This window comes from Tyto alba, unplaced genomic scaffold (assembly GCF_018691265.1).
Source record: "Tyto alba isolate M040663 unplaced genomic scaffold, T.alba_DEE_v4.0 Super-Scaffold_44, whole genome shotgun sequence".
NCBI lineage: Eukaryota > Metazoa > Chordata > Aves > Strigiformes > Tytonidae > Tyto > Tyto alba.
The window spans coordinates 6510308-6533714 of record NW_024881320.1 but is presented as its reverse complement, the minus strand read 5'-3'; the positions used below and the strand labels follow the sequence as shown (position 1 = coordinate 6533714).

At 35.0% G+C, this 23407-nt stretch overlaps 1 protein-coding gene across 19 annotated transcripts in view; it reads left to right on the top strand.

Moving 5' to 3' along the window:
- The window catches only part of RIMBP2 (RIMS binding protein 2), a 153512-nt gene that overhangs the window by 66811 nt on the left and 63294 nt on the right, over positions 1-23407 (top strand). For 17 of the 19 annotated variants that reach the window (XM_042805404.1, XM_042805403.1, XM_042805400.1 and 14 more), the window contains 2 exons: positions 16905-16994; positions 23133-23255. In XM_042805404.1, coding sequence (XP_042661338.1) covers positions 16905-16994; positions 23133-23255 — 213 coding nt within the window. Of the gene's footprint in view, positions 1-3075; positions 3179-9978; positions 10073-16904; positions 16995-23132; positions 23256-23407 lie in introns of those variants that run through there. The other 2 variants (XM_042805407.1, XM_042805401.1) reach the window with 2 other exon arrangements.

Here is a 23407-nt window from a genome sequence, read left to right as displayed (position 1 = left end):
TATTCCCTACTATCTTGTGGTCTACTTTTGTTTTTCCTGAGGTTTCATGGTAGCTGTCATATGAACACACACATTCTCCTTGTCTTTTTCTGTTCATGTGTCTAGAAATGCCGTCCAATCTAAAAATATTTATTCATAATGGGAGGTAAATTGAAGCTCCCTTTTGATTAGCCTCCTGTTTTGAAATTCAGCCCATTTCAATTCAGAAGCATCACTTAAATTTGTTATCTGTTAGTATTTAACCAAAACTAATTTCTTTTGGCTTTATTAGAGCTAATTAGTTTGCTTGAGGACTGAAGATCTCTCAGCATTTCTTGTTACAAATAAATACATCAAGAAAAAAAAAAAAAACAAAACAATAATTTAAAATTACTTCAGTATGAATAAAAAATGTATGTTAATGAAATTCATAATAGGTAGAAATATAGTTGACAGTGTCTGGTCTCCAGTGTCAAAAGTGCTGGAAATTTTTGTATAGATTTTAAATGTTCTCCAAGGACTTGTTTTGCATAGAGAATTATAATTACCTTGCAAGAGATCTGATTCTGACTCCATTAATAGATTTTAAGCTGTAAGTTTGTTTTTAATTGATGAGTTGGGAGAGTTCAGAAATTATGCTGACAGTGTCTGTGTATGTCTTAGGAGGTTGCTATACAAAGATGAAACATGAGGATGATTTTAATCAAATATAATCTTTTATCATTTTTTCAGTTGATGATTCATAAGAAAACATAATTTAGATAGTTTTAAGAAACATACGGCAAACAAATTTTATCTTTAATAAATAAAGGTAAATTATTTCTGTTAATGTTTTCCTCAGTTGCACTGATAATACACAACATGTGAGGATCAGAAACTGGGAAGTGAAAATAAGTTCAAACGAAACAAAATTGAAATTAATCTACATCTTCCCAGAATGTAAATTAAATTATTTTTCTTTCAGGTTTTGGGATAGTGTATATTATTTCAGGTGTTTTTAAAAATGGGTTTATCTCTTTGTATATTCAGTCTGAATAGAAAAAGAAGAAAACTGGTGAAGTAGTCAGTACAATGAGTTGGTTATCTTATTTCTGGTATTGAGTGCAATCCTAACACACTAGGTTTTATAAAACAAACTGTATCTTTTATTAAACACAGTAATGATTTCATTAATTTGTTTTTTAAACTGGCCTTGTACTTGCTTAAAACTTGAAACAAACATGGATACCAACCTATTGGTCCAGGATGTACAGTGTTTGAATTATTTTAAAAGCTCTTCAGCGGCTCAAACCAGATCAGAGACACGTACTCCATCAGTTATTTACAATATTTTTTTTTTTTAATTATGATCAATTAAATTGTGTTTGATCTGTTGGTCAATGTTGATACAGTCTGCTGAAAAACCTTTGTCATTTTGAGGTTTCTAGACTAAAGCTGAATGCTAGCTGAATGTTCATATGAAAAGCCATTCAAATACAAGTATAGAGAACGTTATAATTAAGAGCATCCTAATTTATGTCACAAGAAGAAGCCCAAAAGATAGTGTCTGAACTATATTTGTTAGCATACACTAGTTGGCAGTATCTTTAAGTTAGAGTACTGGGAGATGACAGTCATTCTTTTAAAAATAAATTTTTTAATTCATTTGTGTAGGATAGATTTTTTTTTTTTACATTGTTTTATGATTGGTAATTTGAAATAGAGAAAATAAGACATTCTTTGTGACTAGTGCTTTTCAGTATTGCTCTTTTTTTTTCCTATCCTCAAAGCCTTTCCTGAGAACTTCCACAAAACTTTAAATTTGTAGCTGCCACAACAATTGATTTTTATGAACCAAAAAAATTAAATACAACAAGCCCTAAAGCAAAATATTATTAACGTTGCAATTATTTTCTTTTTGATCTTTATTTCAGCATGAGAAATTTTCAACACTTAATTTTGTGAAGTGGAATACTATATTCCGGTAGTAATAGTAGTATTCTTTTATATTGTCCTACCATTTTCAGAGATTTCCTTGAGTTAGGGTTATTTTCACTATCCAGAGTTTAATTTATTTTTTTTATTTCCCCTCTATATATCACTTGAGTCAAGATTTATTTTCAGTCAGTTTACAAATTGGAAATATTTTGCATCATTATTCCTCCCCTTTCCATTTCTTTCCTTAAGTAAGATTATTTGCTAATCACCTGGTATTTTATACAGAAGCTGAGTTCTGTGCTCCAACTGGACTCTTCCTGGTTGGTTGTCCTAATGGTTTTCAGACTTATGACCTGGTTTTAGACTGTTTATATTTTAAATATAAAACTTGGAATAAATATCAGCAAGTGTACAAATTACAACAGCAAAGATTGTACATTTTTTTTAAGGAGGACATAAATACTGTGAATTTCATATGAAGTGAAAGAAAGAGATTTTTAAAGCTATATTCAGGATATGAGTAATTCATGCTTATATTAAAAAGGTTTTTCTAATACTCAGATTGGTTTGAGTGACAGAAAACAAAATATTTTTTCAGTCTCTGTAAACTATTTTGCACATCTCATTTAATAAATGAGCAAGTACCAAAAAAATAAACTCTGTGGTTCCCTAATATATCAAGGTTTTATCTTGGAAACAACTATGAATAAACTTCAGTTATTTAAATGAATACAGATGCCCTAAGTCCCAGAATGTCTTGGTCTAGTTCAGTGGTATAATAGTAGCATATAGATACAGAAACTGAGTGAAATCTTACAGAATCTTTACATTCAGCTTCAAGCAGTTAATTTTTGACTTTTAAAGAATAAACCAAAATGTAAATATTTACTGACATTACAGATCACAGCGAGCTTCCTTGCCTGAGGTACTTAAGGAAGCAAGAAGCTGAGCATGGTTTGCCAGCCTTCCTTGTATAAATAATATTAATCATACCTTCCCCAATTACCTGTTTTAATGTGATTTTGCTTCATCTCATCTGGTGGCTGAGAGGTGTCAGGCGCAAAAAGGCCCTCCCCTTGAACAGCCCCCAGGGGAGTGATGTTCTCTTTACAGGCAGTGGCTAAAAGGTCAGCTTCAGCTAGTAAGGAAGATTAATTTTCATTTAAGAGTATGATGTGGTGCAGACTGAATGAGGAGAAGGAAACTCTGACTCTTTCTGTTTGCCTGTGTCATTAATGAAGGAAGATGGATGCAATTGCATACATACAGGACTGCTTTCTGAGTAAGTGGGAGTGAAATACATTTCATTGCTACCACATGTAACTCTAAGTAATGAAATAATGATTTAAGACTACGGGTAATATGCACCTAATTAGTCATGTCGAAGCAAATTTAAGATTAATTTGAGATGCCAAATAGTATGTTTGATAAGACTTGGAAATAGCAGAGAAATAAGTCTGATTGCAACTTTAATGCAGATTTCTAGCCGATGATTTTCTACCCTGTTGAAAGCAGTCAGGGCTCTGTTTAGATTTGTGTCAGAGTTTAAAGAAGAAGAAAATACTAGGGGGTTTGGATAAATTGCTTCAATATTCCACTGCTCTTAAGCAGTTAGTTCCTTGCCTGATTTGGGGCCTTGATGATTTAGTTTACTTTTTATTTTATACTATGCAGAATAGTATATAAATACCTCCCTGGCAGCATTAATTAGATTTAGGAAAGAGAAGATAAGAAAAAGTAACATGCTAAATATATTGTTTAGATTTTGTGTTGTTTCTTGTGATATGTTAATACAAAGTATTTCGTTTATACACTGCTCTCTTCAAAAATGCCTGAAAAATTGTCTTTATAGAATACAGAGATGTAGAGCAGATTTAAAACAGCAAAAAAAAAAGAAGTTCTTGTGGTTCTTAAAGGCTTCAAGACTTGTATGTTTGTGTAGTGTGGTACACAGGAGGATGTTAGTATCTGTGTCTGACTCTGCTTTCATATTACTGTTCAGTGCCAGTTAAATCATCTAAGACCACATTTCCAAAGTGTTCATTGTTGGTGACTGCCCCAGTTTTTCAGGGATGTCTATAACCAGCAGAGGATTCCAAACCCAACATTTTTTGGTCTTAATTACTGAGTTTCTCTCTGTGAAAAACAGGTTTCATGTATTCCTCCCAGGTTTACTGTACAAACTGTTGACATCCCCAGCATGTACATATATCAATATATGTAAATATTATTCTCGTGGAGATACTGCTCTCATCCTCTTCATTTGAACTCTGTCAAATAACCTTTCCTAATACGATTTTTGTAACTCCAAGCTGTGAAGTGTCTTCAAGCAGCTACTGTTTAAAATCTGTAAAGCTACTTTCCTTTTTCCATATGTAGAGGATTTCTTGCCTCCAAAATTATATATTAATTAGACCCAATTCTAGCCCCTATTTTGTCTTATGCTTTCAAATATAAAAAATATATTTAGACAGAGTTTTTCTTCTAATTCTTCTAATTGAAGTTTGGTACATTACTGACATTCAAGGTTGAACTAAATTTCAAGTTAATAAAATAATGACATATTATTTGAAAAAAGTAAAAGTTTTTGGTGAATTCTAGTATTTGCTTGTTATTGTATATCTCCTTGATGTCCTTGCAACAGGACTTTAGATGATATTGAGCAGAAGGATAAGAAACAACATTGTTTTAGTTAGGTGATAGAGCTACCTTCTCTTCTTTGGCACTTAGGAAGGATGAATGCACAGTTCACTCATTGTTTGCCTAAGGACTGTGAGCAATTTATAAATTTCAAATTCTGACTGGCACACTGTTTAAACTCATTGTTTTGTGATGTATTTTTCCTGAGAATCCCTAGAAAAATAGTATGTGTAAGTTTTCACACCCATAAATACACACATAATAAAACCATTAAGCTTTGTTAAAGTCATTACATTTTGATAAATGGATGGAGAAAATGTCTGTGTTGTTTAGAACTAACTGTGTAGCCCTTCAAGATTTAATGTTATACTATGCAAGAAATCACATAAAGTTCCATTTTTTATCTAGTTTTCAAATTTTGTTGAAGATGGTTTGAAAACAGCTTTGATTAATAGAATATGATACATGGTGATCTCTCATTGGTTGAGAGCCCTGCAGATGAGAAGGTGGCTTTGTGATTTACCTGCATGTTTGTTCTTCCTAAGGAAGGAATGCAAAGTGTTTTTCTGCTCTCTGCAAATGAAAATGAAGTGTTTTGAGGTAGGCATTTGTAGATAATTTTAGATAAAGATTTGGTTGCATCATAGAAGGACCAACATGCAGTTTTGTACAGCTTTTCTTAAAAAATCATGCAGGGAAAGCCATGGACCATAATACTTTATTTTGGTTAACTCATAAATTTGTTTAGTATTTAATCACACCATCTTCGCTTAATGGGAGACAAAAAATTGATTGTACAGGCTTAGTTGAAGGCTGTAATATTATCTGTTCTGAAAACAGAACTCATGGAGCATGAAGAACTGGTTTTGAATGATGCTTCTGTCATCTAACCCTTAAAATTATTCAATATATTTTTCTCATATCTGTCTTGAAATGAAAAATTATCTTCTGTTTTCAAGTCACTCTACAATTTTTAAAAATTGTGCTAAACTTTGCATAGTGATTTGCAAAATCATCCAACATATCAATATAAATTTCTGCCTAATAAAATTACCCTGAGACAACTGAATGATTACTAATGTCACCAGAGTTCACATATTTTAACTTTTGCCTCTCTAAATGTATTACTTAAAAATATGCCAGTCTATGAGAAAACATTTATCTTGTTGGGATTTAGTTGATGTCATTCATGCTAAGGTTCAGTACATTTCATCCTTTTTTTAGTGCCACAGGACTGAGTATTTCACCTGCTGGGGCATGGTGTTACCATGACAACAGTTGATCTTGTTTGCTATTCTCTCCTCTTTGTGCATGACAAAAAGGAAAGCTTTTTGAGAAATGTTTGTGCAAGCTGATCTAAGTGATTGAATTTTAATTATCAGTGAAATAAAACAAAAAATGGATTGCTCTATTTAGGTAAGAATAAGAAATTTCTATTTTAAGAAATAGCACAATGAATTTGACAATTTAATCAATGTTGACAAGATCTCTCCATGAGCTATTCCTACATAAAAGTGTCTGCAACTGGTGTGTTAGCCGAATACTAACATACACAGTCTTTAGAAGATCCTATAAGGTATTCTACTGAGACATCTCTAAGTTCACATTGCCATTCACCAGTCTTCTCTCTATGTTCTGTTAATCAGCAAATGGAAACCTTAATGCCTTAGTAGATAATTGAATAGATGCTTTCTGCAGCCTTATCCCTAATGAGCTTCAGTGGTGATCAGAACAACTTTGTTCGTATTTTTTAGCTGATGCATTTTGTTTGTTCTGCGACTAGTGAAATTGAAATAAGTGGAAAATGTGGCTAGCAAGTTCCCTATGAATTACCACAAAGTGTGAATGGAAATTCACATGTGCAGAAACCAATAAAGCCACATTATGCATTTTTATTATTTTTAAATATTTGGTTTGGCCTACAGAAATAAGTTAGATCTCTGGCACATCCACTGGACTCCAGGCAAAAGAACAATTTGCTACCAGTTGGCAATGGGAAACAAAAAATAGGTTGTATGATGGTAAAATAAAAGGAAAATATTTGTTAAGGGGGCACTGGGGAATGTCTTCTTCAGACTGTGCCAGCTTGATACCAGCATTTAAATGGGGTTAATAATTAAGCCACACTGTGTTTCCTTTGTGCCTTTATACAAGACCAGGGACCTTGTTCACTCCTTTCTCCTTTAGCAGTAGATAAATTATTCTTTCCCTTGGGTATAAGTTGTCCCTGTGGAAATAAGAACTGTGCTATGGTAAATGAGAATTAGACTGTCTGTCTCTCAGATACACAGATTAAATTTTTGTGTTGAGAAGTGCATGTAAAAATAATTGAAATAAAACCCCCTGAATCAATATTGATTTTGCTTCAGCCCACAAATAAAATTAACTTTCTAATACTGTCAAAGGGAAAACACTACGGTAATATTAAGTTTAAGATTAATTTACTACTAAAGGCTACAGAAAAGTATTTTTATTGTATCTTTGGTTATGTTTATGTTCCCATCAGCTGGATGGTATTTGATAGGTGGAACAAAAGGAAATAGTATATAGTAGTTTGGCTAACTTAAAGTGAGGAGGTATCTTCAAGAGGATAGCCTGAAAAAAGCTAAAACACATTGCATAGGTGCTCTGGGTGGCTAAATTAGGAACAGCTGTGTTGATGGTGGTAGAATTACTTTGGTACAAGACTTGCATTAAAACTTCTGCCTATAAAAATAATTTGTATATGGTCACTGATGACAGCATTACCAATACTGCATAATTTTAGTTATTTGAACAGCCCTAGGCTGAAAGTATTACAGTGTTAACATACATAAATAACTCATCATTGATGAGAATTGACTTCTCACTTGCTCCTTATTTTTCTTTGAAGTCAACAGGCCTAAAATTACCTTGAATTGATTCTTTGGTTATCAGCTATGCATTTGTATACTACTTATCCACAAAAAGATTATGTATGATTTTGTCATTAAGGAATTAAGCAGTTATCCAATAATAACATTTCATTGCAAATGCTGAGAAGGTTTTAAAAGATGATACTGAAAACATAAGTTATACAATTGCTGTCTTTGCTAGTGTTTGATACTTTCTGAAGAAGTTAACAAGAAAAAAATAATGCCACCTACTGCCAGTTAGAGGCTTCATTCCATCTGTGGTGTGAACTGAAAGTGTGCAAAGACATTTGGTCTTTTGCTTTTGAGTATAGAGTCTAGTTAATGCATTCCACATACCTCATGGAGGAAGCAAGGCATCATAAAATACAAACATAATAACAAATACTAAATAACGTTATCATGGGGAATGTCTGCTTTCTTGCTGTCTTCATGATTACTTCCTTCAGCCACTGTAGGTATAAAGTCAAAAAGTGATGTCTTGAAGAGAACTTGCATATTTGGTAATTCATTATAAACTGTTGCAGGTAGAATGTCTGCTGTGTTATTTATTCATGAGTAAGGCTGCTATAATAAAACCATTGCACTTATATCTAAAGTTACTGCTTTACCCATTTTCATTACTAAAAGAGATGAGAGGATCTTACTGTGTTCATACTGTGTGCCACAGGTGAAGAAAATAAGATGGAGAATGTGATGAACAATTTTCAGTGATGGCCATAGTCTGAGCAGCAGTAAATCAAATATGGTTACATGTGATTCTAAAATAGGGGAATCTTCCAGAAGTTCAGGTGAATCTGATGTTGATCTGTCCTTTTCCTCTCTGATTCTGCAAAACATGTCAGTGAGTACCTTATCATATAAATCAGTGTTCTTATGGGGGTGATGGGTTTGAGGTGGTAGAAAAGACGGTGTGGACAAATGATGAGAAACAGTTGCATGAAAAGCTAATACTCCAAAGGACAAGACAGAAAGAGCATGAATGAAATATAGTTGGTAGCACAAAACTCATTATCTTAAGAGTCTTACTGAAGTGAAAAATAATACCATGCATTAATTGTTCTTCCATAACATCTGGTCCTGATCACTGCAGTGCCAAGACACTGGTGATTTCCAAGTCCAATAAACTGCTACAGACCCTGTGTTCCTTATTTAGTAGTGCTTTCTAAGAAGCGCTATTTTTATGTAATGTTTCTTATGCTAAATTCAGCCTACTGATTAGAGGAATAAAGCTGCATTTGTTTTCCTTTGTTAGAACAAAGCATAATTTGCATGGAAAAGTTCCTATCTTTAAAATGTAGGAGATTTAATTGTGAAGTGATTTTATTTAAAATGCAAGCATTTCTGAGTAGATCTTCCTTTATATTAAGAGTGGTAGTGGAAAAAACTTACGTATGACTTAATAATCTCCATAGAATTTCCTTAGTTTTTTAAATGCTAACGTCATAAAATATCTGACTACTTTATTGTGCTACTTGCTAATATGTACTTCGTTATGACAATTGAGAGGAAGAATGAAATGGAAATAGTGAAACACCTCAAAAAAGAAGTCTTTAATTTGATTATTTTTCATTGCACTTAATAGTTTTCCACTAATTTATAATGTGCAATTTATTAAAAGTACAACTTTTTAACTGTCAAAGTTGGCAACTGTGGAAGACAGTACTGCATAGAACTGTACCCTTCATGGGGCAGGGAGGGGACATTCAGCAGCTTTCAGTGCTTTCTTTGATCCCACTTTTATCTTACCAGTATGCATCCAAAGCTGTCAGATATCATGGAAGTAGTGTCAGAACATTAACTAACTGTAACAGAACAGCAGCATTTTTGTGAAAGATATTTTTCTCTGCTCACTTCTGGTTCCACTTTGCTCAGTGCTATATTATATAGTAGTTAGAATCATACAGGCCAGCCTGTATTTTTCTTGCATCATCCACATGTTAATTATAAAGAGAAAATCAGAAAAGTTTCAATGGCAGCTTGTTGTACAGGCTCTGCCTCTCAGCCTAGCTCTGCTAGCTTGTCCATGATGAGGTTTTTCAATAGTTCTACTATGTACTATTCAGTATGAGTCAGCTTTGCCTTTAAAACCTAGCTCTTACAAGAACTAAAAAAATGAATTGGTGGTGATGAACCTAACCTCAGAAGTGAGTCATTTACAGGGCAAAAATACATTAGAAAAGATGAGAAGATTCTTCATTTTTCCTTTTTAAGTAGCTGTAGACTAGAGGTTTTCCCTTTTCTCTTGGATTAATTCTATTCATGTATCATCAAAATAGAGAAATATCACAGGAGATTATAATCAGGGTGTTCTAATACAGTCATTCTAGGTTACTGGCAGAAATAAGTTTCAAAGAAGAAGAGCTACAAATAAATGAATAGTGTATAACCTTTTTTTCAACAAAAATAATTGATGGATGAGCAAACTAGCACACAGAGCAACAGATGCCTTTCTCCAGGCAATGTAGAACATTATTACCCAGACAGTGGTGTCAAATTGTATTAAATCTACAGAAGTCATCCTCCTACCATGAATTTCTGTAGTCAGTCCTCATATCTGTAGGAGAATTTTTACTTTTGCTCTGTTAAGAACACACATTTTTGCCTTCAATTCTGTACTTAAAAAGATGCAACTTATATATAAGGTAATACAATTTATTTCTAATGTCTTTTATTTTTAATGTTTCATGGATGTTTCTTTATTAATTGTCTCATGTTTTGTGAAGTATGTACTGGTTTGTGAGCCTTTAAATCTGTGTAGTGCTCTGGGCACCCTTTTAAAAATAGCACACTGCAGGACTGTTTGTGTTTGTATACATTGGGGAGGGCTGTCAATTCTCTGATTCAGTTTACTTTGCAGATTCTGAAAAGATCATCTTTAGTGTTGTTTTCTTAAACCAAAATGCCTGTCTGAGCTGAGAATGCCTGAAGCATTCCTTACATTCAGCGGGAAATATCCTTGTTGTTTGGGATTTTGTCTGACATGCTAAAGACATTTCAGATTCTTTTTGCAAATTGTGCTACTTATACTCCTGACATGAATACAGCTTGTCTGACATACCACCACATATATAATATATGTAAGTATGGTTTACGCTTCTTGTATTGAACTTGGTAAAAAAGCTTAAACAGGAGCAAGCTAAGGTCTGTGCAACTTCTGCACACATACATTAGAAAAAGTTTGGGGCTGGTTTGTTCTGTAGCTAGTTGATGCTAATCTGTGACAATACTGGCAATTTTTTCTGGGGGAAGGTGAAATAGTTCTGCATATAGCTTCTAATGTTTCTTTCCTTATCATTAATTTTCCACATATTTCTCTGTTTGTAAAATTGTTGGATGCATGCTAGACTAGTAATTAAATTGCTTCAAGCCTTGATTTTTTAAAATGGGTATTGTGTAACAACATAATCAGAAAAGGGGTGACAGACTGTTCAGTTAATAGCTGAAATCCAACATCAAGACTCTTGAGACCAGTGAGAAGCTTTTTGGGAAGTATGAACTACTCCTTCCTTTTTGCTTGCACATTAGTCTTTTAACATTTAGTCAGCATTTACCTTTATACTGTGTCTTGGACTAACTGGCTTAATGAGTTCTTAATTTTCACTCTACTTGTCTTTATTAATAACTGCAGTGGATTGATTTCCTTAGGTTAAATGGTAGACCTCATTTGACTCTAGTAAAATGTTGCTTCTTAGGCATAATTAAATTGTCAGAATTGTTACATACAGTGAATAAATGAACAGGGGAGTGGACGGCAGGGGAAAAGGGGACAACACTCATTAAGTTTGTAAAAAGAAGTCAGAAGTTATTTGCATTAAAAAATAGAAAGGATGAGGGAAGAGTACATGATAATGCTTTCCACAGGTTTATTTTCTGGACTGGTACTGGTTTATTGTCAAGAAGTTTAAAAATCTCAGTCATGTCAAGATCTGAAATGAATTGTAAAATCCCACAAAATCTCCTCTTAGATCCAGGCAACAACAGCATGGCATCTCTTTACAAGTTCCCTTTAGAATTAGGTAGAGTTATTAAATTGAGAGTGGGGAAGTCTGTAGCGGAGAATCCCTAGCATTGACAGGCAAGCTGGAGACAAGAAGCACATATCCAGCCTATTGCATGTAAGTCTGTCATTTGTGATTGGTGCCCTATGTATTTGCTGACCTCTTCTTTCTGTTGACTTGGAGGTTCTGTTTGGAATTGGCAGCTGTAAGAGCTGAAGTGAGAAGTGTTGCCCTGTTAATGCATTCAGTGCTAACTGCCAAATAAAAGAAAGAGAATGGAAAAATACTCTTTGTCAATATAGCATCTTAAGGAAGCATAGCTTTTATGTGCAAGAACCAGGAGTTTTCAAAAGGCATGTCTCCCTTAAAATGTGTTCGAAGTTTCAAATCTCTTTCAGGATGCAACCATAAATTCCTAATGAAGACAATTCACAACATAATAAAATAATAATCAAATGTGTTGGATTCCCTCTCCCAAAGGAAAACCACCTTTTTTGTGTGCCACTCTGGCCCCAGACAAATGGTTGTTTATACAGCAGTGGTATGGCAGCACTTTTGCAAAGAGCAGCCATGAACTGGTAACTTTCAGGGACTAACTGGGGGCCAATAAGAATTTATAGGAGAAATTTGAGTTTTCTGGTTTGTACATGGAAGAGAACAGTAAAAATGTAATTTTCCTCTACATTACTTCAATTATCTTTTAAAATATATGAATTGCCTATTGGATGGAATTCAGTTCTAGGATAGCTAGGATTAACTTTGGTCTTTTTTTGTTGAAGGTTTCTGTTTAACTAAACTGGAAAATGTTGAGGCAGATATTGTTAAGGGACCAGATCACTGAAGTCAGTGGTTTAGACAGAAAATCACATACTGCAGTGATGCATAACTATCATTTGTAAAAATCCAGGTAGTATTTCACGGCCACAAGAGAAGAGAATATGGTTAGAAGAGAAGATGTATTACATGTACCATAACTGTGTTTCTCCAAGTAACAGAATCTGGAAACATTCAACACTGGAGAAACTGGTCATGAGGAATTTTGAGAGAGAAGATAACTGTTCGTTGAAGTACTACTTATGTATACTACATAGAAACTAGCTTGTGTTCCCCTTTGGACAGTAGCATGGGCTGCTTCGGTAACCACATCATGAGTTGCTTTCAGGGACATGACTGATAATACTATGCAGTAGCTAAACTATTGCAGCTGAACCTACCAGTATTCTTCTGACAGAGCCCCTGTTGTAAGGGTTCGTTGTTGTTGAGAGATGACTCAAGTCAACAAATTGAAACTAATATTGTGGGAATTTCTGTGTAGACAGTAATTATGACTTGAATCATTTCCATAGACATAGCACAATAAAGGAGCTTGGCTAAAATTTACACGACTTTGGTTCAGTTTCTGGCTTTTACCATGTGCTATTGCTCTGCAAACTTTGAGTCATTTATTCTTTATGCTTTTTCTGAGATCAACCAATCTAAATATTATAAGTGTACATGTATTTATGTCACTACCAAACACACTGTCGTGGTTTGGGCCTGATTGACAGCCAACCACAATGCAGCACCTCTCTCTCCCTTCCCCTCCAGCAATGAGAAGGGACAGAGAGCCAGGCTTGGGGTTCAAGATAGGACTGGGATTGGGGAAAATCCCCCTTTTATGATCACGAGCAAAAGGCAGACTCGTTAGGGGAAGGAAAAAAAGAACATACATTTATTACAGACACTAACAACACATAACAGAGTAGGACAGTGAGAAGCATTGCCACATCTTGAGAACACCTTCCCCCCACCCCTCCCTTCTTCCCGGGCTCAGCTCTGCTCCCGATATCTCTACCTCCTCCCCCAGTGGCGCAGGGGCAGGGAATGGGGGGTGCAGTCAGTGCTGCCACTTCCTTCATGTTCAGTGAGGGGAGTGTCCAAAACCTGTTCCCCCCTGCTCCATCGTGGTCCCCCTCTCACAGGAGACAGTCCTCCACAAACTTTCTCCGACATGAATTCCTCCCATGGGCCGCAGCGTTCCCCACACTGCTCCGTCATGGGTCCCTAACTTCCTCCGACTGGATTCCGTCCCACGGCTGCAGCCCTTCCCGAGCTGCTCCGGCGTGGGACTCCCCCGCATGCTGCAATCCTCCCAGCACTGAATTACAGCAGTGGGGCTGCCTTTTCCCATGAGACTCCGGCCTTCTTCGGGCACAGAACTTTGATCATCCAAGCAGGAACAACAGGCTGTAAATCAATGTCTGCTCCACCGTAGATCTTCATGGGTGGCAGGGGGGGGCCGCCCTGCCGTCTCACCACAGGATACAGGGGGGTCTCTGCTCCGGCACACCTCCCCCCTCCTTTCTTCCTCCGTTCCTCCACTGACCTTGGTGTTCATGCAGCTGCAGCAACTCCTCCTCACAAGTCCCACTGCCCGTCACCACGTCCCTTCTTAAATACGTTATCGCAGAGGTGCAGCCGATTGGCTCAATTTCCCAAACAGAAGTGGAGCTGACGTGGAGCTGGGGGAGCTTCAAGAAGCTTCTCACAGGGGGCCGCCCAGATAGCCCCCTCCCCTGCCACCAAAAAACTCCACCACTCACTCAACCCAGGACACACACTGATATTATATACAAATACATTCTATCCTTACTGCAAATATTGCAAGTGGAAATTTTGCACCTGAGTTTTAGTTGCTGGGTTTCTATCTGTGTATTTTTTAGGCTAGAAGTGTGCCAGTAATTCCTGCTAATGTTTCAGGTGATTCTTGATCTTTATGGATTTGGTTGGGGTGCAGAACATAGATGGGCTTTATCTTGGCAAATGAGAAAACATACTAAGGGAAATTGTCACTATGATGAACAGAGATAAAAGTGAAAGAGGCTTATAGCTAAGGACCAATGAAAACAGGATAGTTACTTCTCTACTTCTATTCATCCTTGCAAATAATATAATAGAATATATTTTCTTCACATAAGACTAAAATCCAACCCAGTTGCTGTGTCATCACTCATAAACTGTTTTCCATTCTGAAGAATTTATGTAGAGTGTGAAAGATATTGGCCTAGATTGCCATCAATTACTCCTCCTCTCTTTTCCCTTCCACTCCTCCCCATTTCTGCTTGAATTCCTTTTAATAACATTATTAAAACCTGGTAACTCATCATCACTTGTTCCCCATTAAGTTCAGCTGAGCAGTATTGATTTGTAACAAATTAAAATTGATCCATTAAAGTCAATGTCAAATCTGGCCTGACAAAAACCTGCAGTTGTAAGGGTTTCAGAGCAGGGAGTGTAGCTTATTTTCACCTTATAAAGTGCAGAATAGACACACAATGCTTTACAAGTGACTTTCAGCAATTAATAGGATGCAATTATTTATTTGCATATCCAAGAAACTGTTCTGTGAAGTTTGTTCATATTATAAAAATATGTGCTGATTTAATTCACACCTTTGAAAATGCAACGTGAGCTAAGAAATTCTTCTCATTTTGGCCCTCAGAACTGTCTAGCATCTCACAGAGCCTGACTGCCACTTTTAATTACACCCTGAACAACAGATTTAACAGACTTGAGAAATCGTAATTGCTGAGATCCTTATGTGTGAGATAAGTATATCTTCAATCAGAAGACTGAATATTCTGCAGCTTGTTGTCTTAGTTTAGTTTAGTGCATTAGTGCTTAACACAGTCAAGAGAACCACTTCCCACAGATGATGAGATGTTCTGATATTATACCGTGGTGGTGCTGTAACATGTCATTACTTAAGCTGAACTAATTTTCACTATCTTTTGTTTATGTTCAAATATAACTATCAGACTGGAATTCCAGGTGTGAGCAGAAATGCAGTATTTTCTGCAGAATTGATATGTTAAAATTACTCTTACTGAGAATGGTCTTTTCTGTGTGAAATTCATTATAAAACTGACATATTATTCTCATCTTCTATAGAAAACAAATTATTCACATGATCATACTATCTGTTTAGCTGAACGTATACATTTTGCACCCAGTGGTTAATTTCAGTCAGATTTGAATGTCGCAGCTTTTTAGATGTTAGTCAAGTAGCCATTAGGCAGAAATATGTAAGCTTCACTAGTTCTGATGCTCAGCGGATGAAGCTTAGGAAACAATTTAGATAAGCAATTTAACAACTTGTATTCATGGAAAATGTTAGTTTTCTATTCAAAACATGAATCTTGGTGCAGAGTTTTGAAACTGATTTAAGAAAGTTGTACCTAAAATAGCAAGTTTTTAGGTTCAGCTAGTATGAAGAACATGTAAATATTATAATCTTTAAATTCCTTTTTTAGAACTTATATTGGTAAATAAAAAGTTTACTTTTTTTTTTTTTCATATTGAGAATTTTAAAGAGAAATTGTGATAAAACATTAACAGTTTTCCTTAAGTTCTCAGCAGAATTAATAGAGCAATTTGCTGACAGGATGGATTTCAGTGGTGCAAAATCATATATTATTTAAAATCACTCACGGCTGGGCCGTTTTGCCCACCTTGGTATAGTTTTTGGCAAATATAACAAATGTTTTCAGAAGATAATATGTAATGCACACTATAAAATGTAAAAATTATAGATTTCCCAGCCTGACTGATTGCAACTTTCATAAGGAATCGAATTTAAGATGTAATCTCAGACAACTACATTTGTAAACTTGTGCAAAAAATAGTCAGAAGTATCAGAGGATGCTGCTTTTTTTTCCTGAGCTGGATGTATTTTGATTTGTGTGACCTGACAAAATATTTCCACCCCTCTAGTTTGGCCTTTGACTATATATTTGCATTCTATTTACTTTTCCTTTTTTTCTTCCTTACAGTGCTCTCTGAATATATAAATATACATTTGTGAGGCTAATACTTTGCTCTTTAGGCATAGGTTACTTACCTTTGAGTTCCATCTGCGTTTCTGATTTGCCTCCCACTGTAGTACATAGATACCTTACCTAAACTCTAAAAATCATTTTATTATAATGTATATATATACGTGTATTATATACAGATATACATTATAAGTAAAGTGAAATATGTGAATATAAAAATGTATGCATTCCAGTTGTTGGCTTTTGCCCTTAAAATACCTTCTGAAGACCTAAGTTTGATAACATTTTTTTCTGGGAGCCCAGTCTCTCTCTTCCCAGCTCTAAGTGAGACAGCCAGGTTTGAGCTCTTTGTTACATCCACAGGGAGATTTTTTCCTTATTATTTTTGTAGGCACCAGGCCTGTGAAGTCAGGTCATCTGTCTTGGCTTGTACATCTCTAATCAGATCATCTACTGAAAACATGTGGGTTTATGATAGAGCCAACTGTAATTGCAAACTAATCTGCTGCTTCTGCACCTTCAGTGCCTGTGGCTTTGTGCCTGATATTACTCTTAATAGTTTGTTAATACCAAATAATGCAAAAACATTGCTTCCTTAAGCACTTAATAGGATGTACTGTAATGGAGATAAATGGTCTTATAACATTCTATTTGTGTTTTAGGAAAATGAACTGAAGGATGCTGTGCAAGAAAAGAATCGCCTGAGCCTTCAGTATGCAAGTGTGTCCCACAAAGCACTGCAATATGACCAGGTAACATCATGAGCACAGTTCTCATATATTCATTTGATACAGAAATCAGTCTGTAGAGTGGATAGAAGTGGATTGCATAGTATTTTTTTCAGATTTGCATGCTTCTACTTTAGAACATAAAATATTTTAATTAAGAATTACAGAAATTTATTTTATGAACAAACGTTATTTTCAAGTGAAAATTTAAGACACAGTGATAGACTTTAGAGAGGTACATCATTCTCCTGATGTATAATTTCTTAGTATTCTAAATTTTTATTAGTCTTTGCTAAAAAGACTTTTTCAGTGCTTTTTATGAGACTTGATTGAAAAAGTATCTTCTTTTTCTGAAAAATACTGATAGAAATAATTACTATCTAATAGTCTTTTTCCCTACCCTTCTGCATTTTACCTTTGCATTTTTAAATTTCTCAATAAAATGTTGAAAAGCTCTTGTCCAGCAGCAAATCTCCAGAACTTCCCCTATATCATGGCACATGGCATAGTCCCAGCTACTCCAGGTCCTGATAGAAAAACTATTTTAATAATAAAAATTTTTCTTCAATTCTTTTTTGTGCCTGTTATGGGACAAAAAATATCTTTCTGACTACAGTGTGATTATATCTGTGGCAAATACTGCACAGTGTGACTAGCATGGGAGGAGAGGCTGACGTCCCTTACCTCACCACATATGCATTCAGTGGAAGAAACATCATGAAACAGCCACTTTATAGGGCTACATTTAGCTAAAAATAAAACTCCAGTCTGGGATTTCTACAGGGCTTAAGTGAGTTGCTCGGCAACCTCATTCATAACAGAAGAGCTGTAACTCACATTGGCTTTAATGAAAGCCCATCCTCAAATCTTGCAAAACAGTGGTAGCTTCATGCTTTGATACCTCTGACGTGCATGTGTCACAGAGCAGCCAACTGCCAAATTTCCAATCCAAAAGAGGACTGATTAAGTCCCTGAGACAATGCAAATTACTAAAATTCAAAGATAGCTATGCATGTACTCTACATTTTGTGTGTAGCACCTGGTATCAAAGCAGACCTGAAATTTCCTGTTGCTGAGGACTTTAAATTGGGGTTATATATATATATATATATATATGTAAGATAGTGTAATGTAATACTTTATGATAGGAAAAGCCATGTGTATCATAGCATCACTTAATTTTATTTAACCATCTTTCTACAATTTCTCCCTTTCTTAATGTTTTTCTCTTCTCTGTATTGTTGCTTACACATTGCTTTTACTCTTTTTTTCATAAGGCACATAAAGATAAGGTCTTAGTTTTATATTGTAACTGATACAGGAATAACATGTAGCATTAATGCTGTGAAGTCTCTGTACATTGGTGACACTAAAAATGTTAGCTCTCTAACTATCAGAAAGTGAAGAGCTATGCAGTTAATAATGCTTGATTATAAGTAATGTTTGTCTCTTACTATAGAGAAGAGCTTGAGATACATTGAAAAAACCTAGCAAAACCAATTTAAAATATAAAACATCAATCTCTGACACATTAGCCACTAAGTTAGTAATAAAATTACCATTTACTATTGTAGTGTCAGAATTTGTCATACTATGGGTGTTTGTTTCTTCAAATATGTTAAATCCTGTGAAAGGTACAATGTAACAATTCTGGATGCCCGTGCTTCAAGTTTAATATCACAGCCTCAGTAGGATGAAAGGCTTGCTTTAAGTGTATCTCTCATTTTTAAAAATGTAACAATGTGTAATCTTTCCAGTATAGCCTGAACTTTAGCAAACCTTGTGTTTTCCTTCTTGCATAACAGGTTTTCTGTGGGAATTTTTGGATTTTTCTGTTTGTTTGGTTGGGTTTGTTGTTGTTTGTTTTGGTTTGAGTTTGGTTTTGGTTTGGTTTGGTTTTTTTGTTTGAGGATAGAATGTGCAGTTTAGGTTGCATTTTTCTATTCAGAAAGTGTGAAATTATACAACTTTGGATGTGGAATTTGGAGCAAAATTCTAACAGAGTTAGGGCTCAGCCCTGAAGGGGAAAACATGCCTAAAATAATTTATTCTTTTTCACCCCTGAGAGCTGGCCTGAAAAACAGGCCAATTTTGTCCAAGCAAATGGGGCTGGAGGAGTGTTTATGCATTATGTTATGTAGCACTACTGCTCAGTTTTACACAATGCAGTTGCTAAAATTTGACTCTAGAAAGGAGTAGGTATGAGTCTGATTACCTTTTATTCCACAAAATAAAGCTAAAATTGTACATAACTTACATGATTTAGTTTTGGTACTCTGCATAAGAGAAATAGCATTGAATTCCTGGAGTGAAGTACTTGTGAAAAGATTTTGTGTCCTTAGGAGTGCTATGACACTGGGCTATGAGTTGGTTTGCTGCTCATCTGAATATATATGGGCAAGTGTTTTTATATAAAAATAGAATAGGCATTATACATTCAGAATTTATTCCCACAATACCTGAAATCGTACCATTTTCATAGTAGTTTTTGAATAATGTTTTCTGAACAATGTCATTTGTTTGAGAGATTGGCAGGTCTCTGAAGTCTAGAATTAAGGCAAATAGTGGGTTATAAGGCTGATGGACCTTTTCACCAATGAATAAACTGCTGTTTCATTTTGGTGTGCTGGTTTTTAATAACTAGTTTCTGTTTAAGTGTTCAGGAAGTGGAAGACACTTTAGTAGTATTCTGGCCTTCAAAACTGAATCAAATGAGGGTTCATTTAGTAAGTGTGAAGGCACAGGATGAAAAATAATTTGGTTGATACATTAAACAGACAAATATCACAGATCAAAATGTTCCCTGTTTCTGTCATGAAATTAGAATTTTTTATGATGGCAGTCTATTTAGATCTACTGGTTTTGCCACTGGGAACAGTGATGTTTTGATCTGTTCTGTGTGTAATTCAAGTTCATGTATATCCGATATGTTCTTAAACAGCCTGCTTGGAGAGGAAGCATTAAATTCACATGTAGGAACAAATGTTGTCTGAAAAAAGGAAGGGAGGGAGGGAAAGAAAAGAAAAAAGAAAAGAGAAGGGAAAGAGAAGGAAAAGAGAAGGAAAAGAGAAGGAAAAGGAAAGGAAAGGAAAGGAAAGGAAAGGAAAGGAAAGGAAAGGAAAGGAAAGGAAAGGAAAGGAAAGGAAAGGAAAGGAAAGGAAAGGAAAGGAAAGGAAAGGAAAGGAAAGGAAAGGAAAGGAAAGGAAAGGAAAGGAAAGGAAAGGAAAGGAAAGGAAAGGAAAGGAAAGGAAAGGAAAGGAAAGGAAAAAGGAAAGGAAAGGAAAAAGGAAAGGAAAGGAAAGGAAAGGAAAGGAAAGGAAAGGAAAGGAAAGGAAAGGAAAGGAAAGGAAAGGAAAGGAAAGGAAAGGAAAGGAAAGGAAAGGAAAGGAAAGGAAAGGAAAGGAAAGGAAAGGAAAGGAAAGGAAAGGAAAGGAAAGGAAAGGAAAGGAAAGGAAAGGAAAGGAAAGGAAAGGAAAGGAAAGGAAAGGAAAGGAAAGGAAAGGAAAGGAAAGGAAAGGAAAGGGGAGGAAAGGAAAGGAAAGGGGAGGAAAGGGGAGGGAAGGGAAAAGAGAAAAGAAAAGAAAAGAAAAGAAAAGAAAAGAAAAGAAAAGAAAAGAAAAGAAAAGAAAAGAAAAGAAAAGAAAAGAAAAGAAAAGAAAAGAAAAGAAAAGAAAAGAAAAGAAAAGAAAAGAAAAGAAAAGAAAAGAAAAGAAAAGAAAAGATATAGTAGACTTGTCAAGTAGTTTTGTACTGCCTCATGGGTTATATAAATTTGTACATCACAGCATTCTATACACAGTCTTCAGAGAAAGTACTGTCAAGAATGCCCTGTAGAAATCTTAAAAGTTGTCAGTGTTGCTGGAAGTAACAACAGGAATTATCAGAGGGTGGTTGGTAGATTTGGTTGTGTTCTTTCCAACCTGCAAAATGAAAATCTACACAGAACTTTGTTCAAAAGCTGATATGCCAAATGAGAAAGTAGAGAAATTATCAGAATGATTTGTGCCTTCACAAACTTTAACTAATTTAGGTATGTGCTTTGAGATCCTAAACGAAAGATCCTGAGATGTATAAAATATCTACAGTTCTACTTGTCTCTAATTCATCTCTTTCCAAAATTATGTTAACTGCTTGATTGGTACTGTTTGTTCTGATAACCTCTTCGCTGCCATCAGGGAAAACCACATTGCAGAACAGTACTCTGCCCACCAGCTCCTGAAAATTATTCAAACGATGATGACTACTAAGTTTTAGAAAATTCCTTATAAAGGTAGTTAGTTTGTATCAACTGTTATAGAGAAAGGGGAAACTAAAGCCTGAGGAAAATAATCTTTTATTGAAACTTGTTCAAAATATTGTACTTTATTCATCTTCAGTAAATTAACTGAGAATCATAGGCACTAACAAATGGCATTGTTGATAATGTTACCTCATTGCTTCCTTTTTCCACTCCATTATTCTTCAACAATATACACTGACTGGTCTGAGCAACAAAATACAATACAAAGGATGCAGGAAGTTAATAGATTCTGAAAAATCCATTGCTTAATAGTTTACTTAGTTATAAAAAAATGAGGGAAGATGAAAAGAAAAATTTATGCACAGAAAAAAAATCTTGAGGTTGACAATAATTGCATCTGTTCTTGTGGAAAACATGATTTGTTCCATTATCCTCTTTCTTTTTTCTACTCCACAGCACTCTAAAGAGGCCTCTTGCAAAGATGAATATGAGGGCTGGCTGCAACCATTTAGATTGTTTGGTCCATGACAAAATTTGCAAGTTAACAAACTGGAGCCAGAAGGCAAATAGAAAGGCTGAATCAGTTTCCAAAACACCGCTTTAGAAAATGTCCAGGAGATATCCATGTCAGAGATTGCTTAATGGCATTCATTCTTTTAAAAACCCAAGAAATTACAGTAATTGAATTAAAAAAAAAAAAAAAACCCACACAAAAAAAACGAACTTGTCACTTCCTTAACTGAACTGAGAAGGAACCATTGCACTGCAATTAAAGCCCATGACTATCCCAGTACTTTGTACAGCTTTGCTTTGCCTTAGTCAGTAATCCTGCCATCCTGCCAGCATTGTTTATGCTTCTACACTGTGTTGCAGTTAACAAAGGAAAACAGATGCTCCTTGGAAGCTGTTCATTATGGCTCTTTCTTTTACTTTTATACATTCTATCAACATTACAGGGAAGTGGAAATAGTATGTGAATGTTATGTATATTTTTACCCACATGTTTATTTCTGGTGGGTTTCCATTTTTAACGTAAAAATTGAAGTTTCTGGTATGATGCAAGTTGTGATAATCCTATTGTTATACATCAATACAGGACATAAAGTCGTAAAATGGTCAGGGATAAGAAATCAAATTTTCAGCTGATCTACACTGAAGAAAAACCTTTTCCATGGCAGGATAGTTTAATACTGTATCTTCTTATTTTCTGTGTGTGCTTATGAAGTAGTCAATATCACTGATGATTCACAAAATCCTGTATAAAAAGGCTTAGTCATACTGAAATGGTTAAGATAGCACCAAGTAAATTAAATCGGAAAACAAATCCTACCTGATGAGTATCTGATCCTTTAAAACCTTCTGTATGCAAATATTTTCAGGGAGAGCGAGGGTTTTGTTGCAGAAGAATACTTGGTTTTGAATTGTAGAGACATTGATTTCAAATGTTAGCATAGGCTGATCATATGTATTTAAATTTATTCTGAAGTCAATTTACTCTAAACAATAGTCCAGAAAAATGTACGTGAGTTATATTGATATATACATTAGATCTCTGTCTCTTTGTATAGCACACCCATCTCTGACACCTCTGAGATGCAGAGAAATTATGAACTGTTTGATTGTCATTTATTTTGTATGTTATGTAGTATATTTATTTAAATTTGCATAATTTATGCATAACTACATTATGTCTGCCAGATTGTAGTTCTCGTCAAAAGAAAATGTGTTGCATGTGTACACATATATGAAACACACACAATTTCCTCAATGAACATTCTCTTGCATTTTTGATGCTTCTTTCCTATTTTCTTTGAATTTTTTTTCCTTTTTCCATTTTAACATGCAGAAATGTTCATGTCAGATTATAGTTTTCCCTTCATTAATTAGATGTTTGGGCAATAATTGCATTTTATTTTTTCTAGGTAAAATCAGACTATGACCATCTTAGAGAAACCCTTCTTAGAGTGACCAAAGAACGAGATTTGGCTATAAAGGGAAAACACCAGCTCCAAGCCAAGCTGGAGAACTTAGAGCAGGTCCTAAAGGTATGTATAATGCCATAAAGTGCAACAATCCAGTGCTTCTATTTCTTGTTTAATATTCCTGATGCTCATTCAGTGAGTCAAAGAAGCATAAGTGCATTTCAAACTAGGGGACTGAATGCCCTTATTATTTATAATAAAACGTATGGAATACA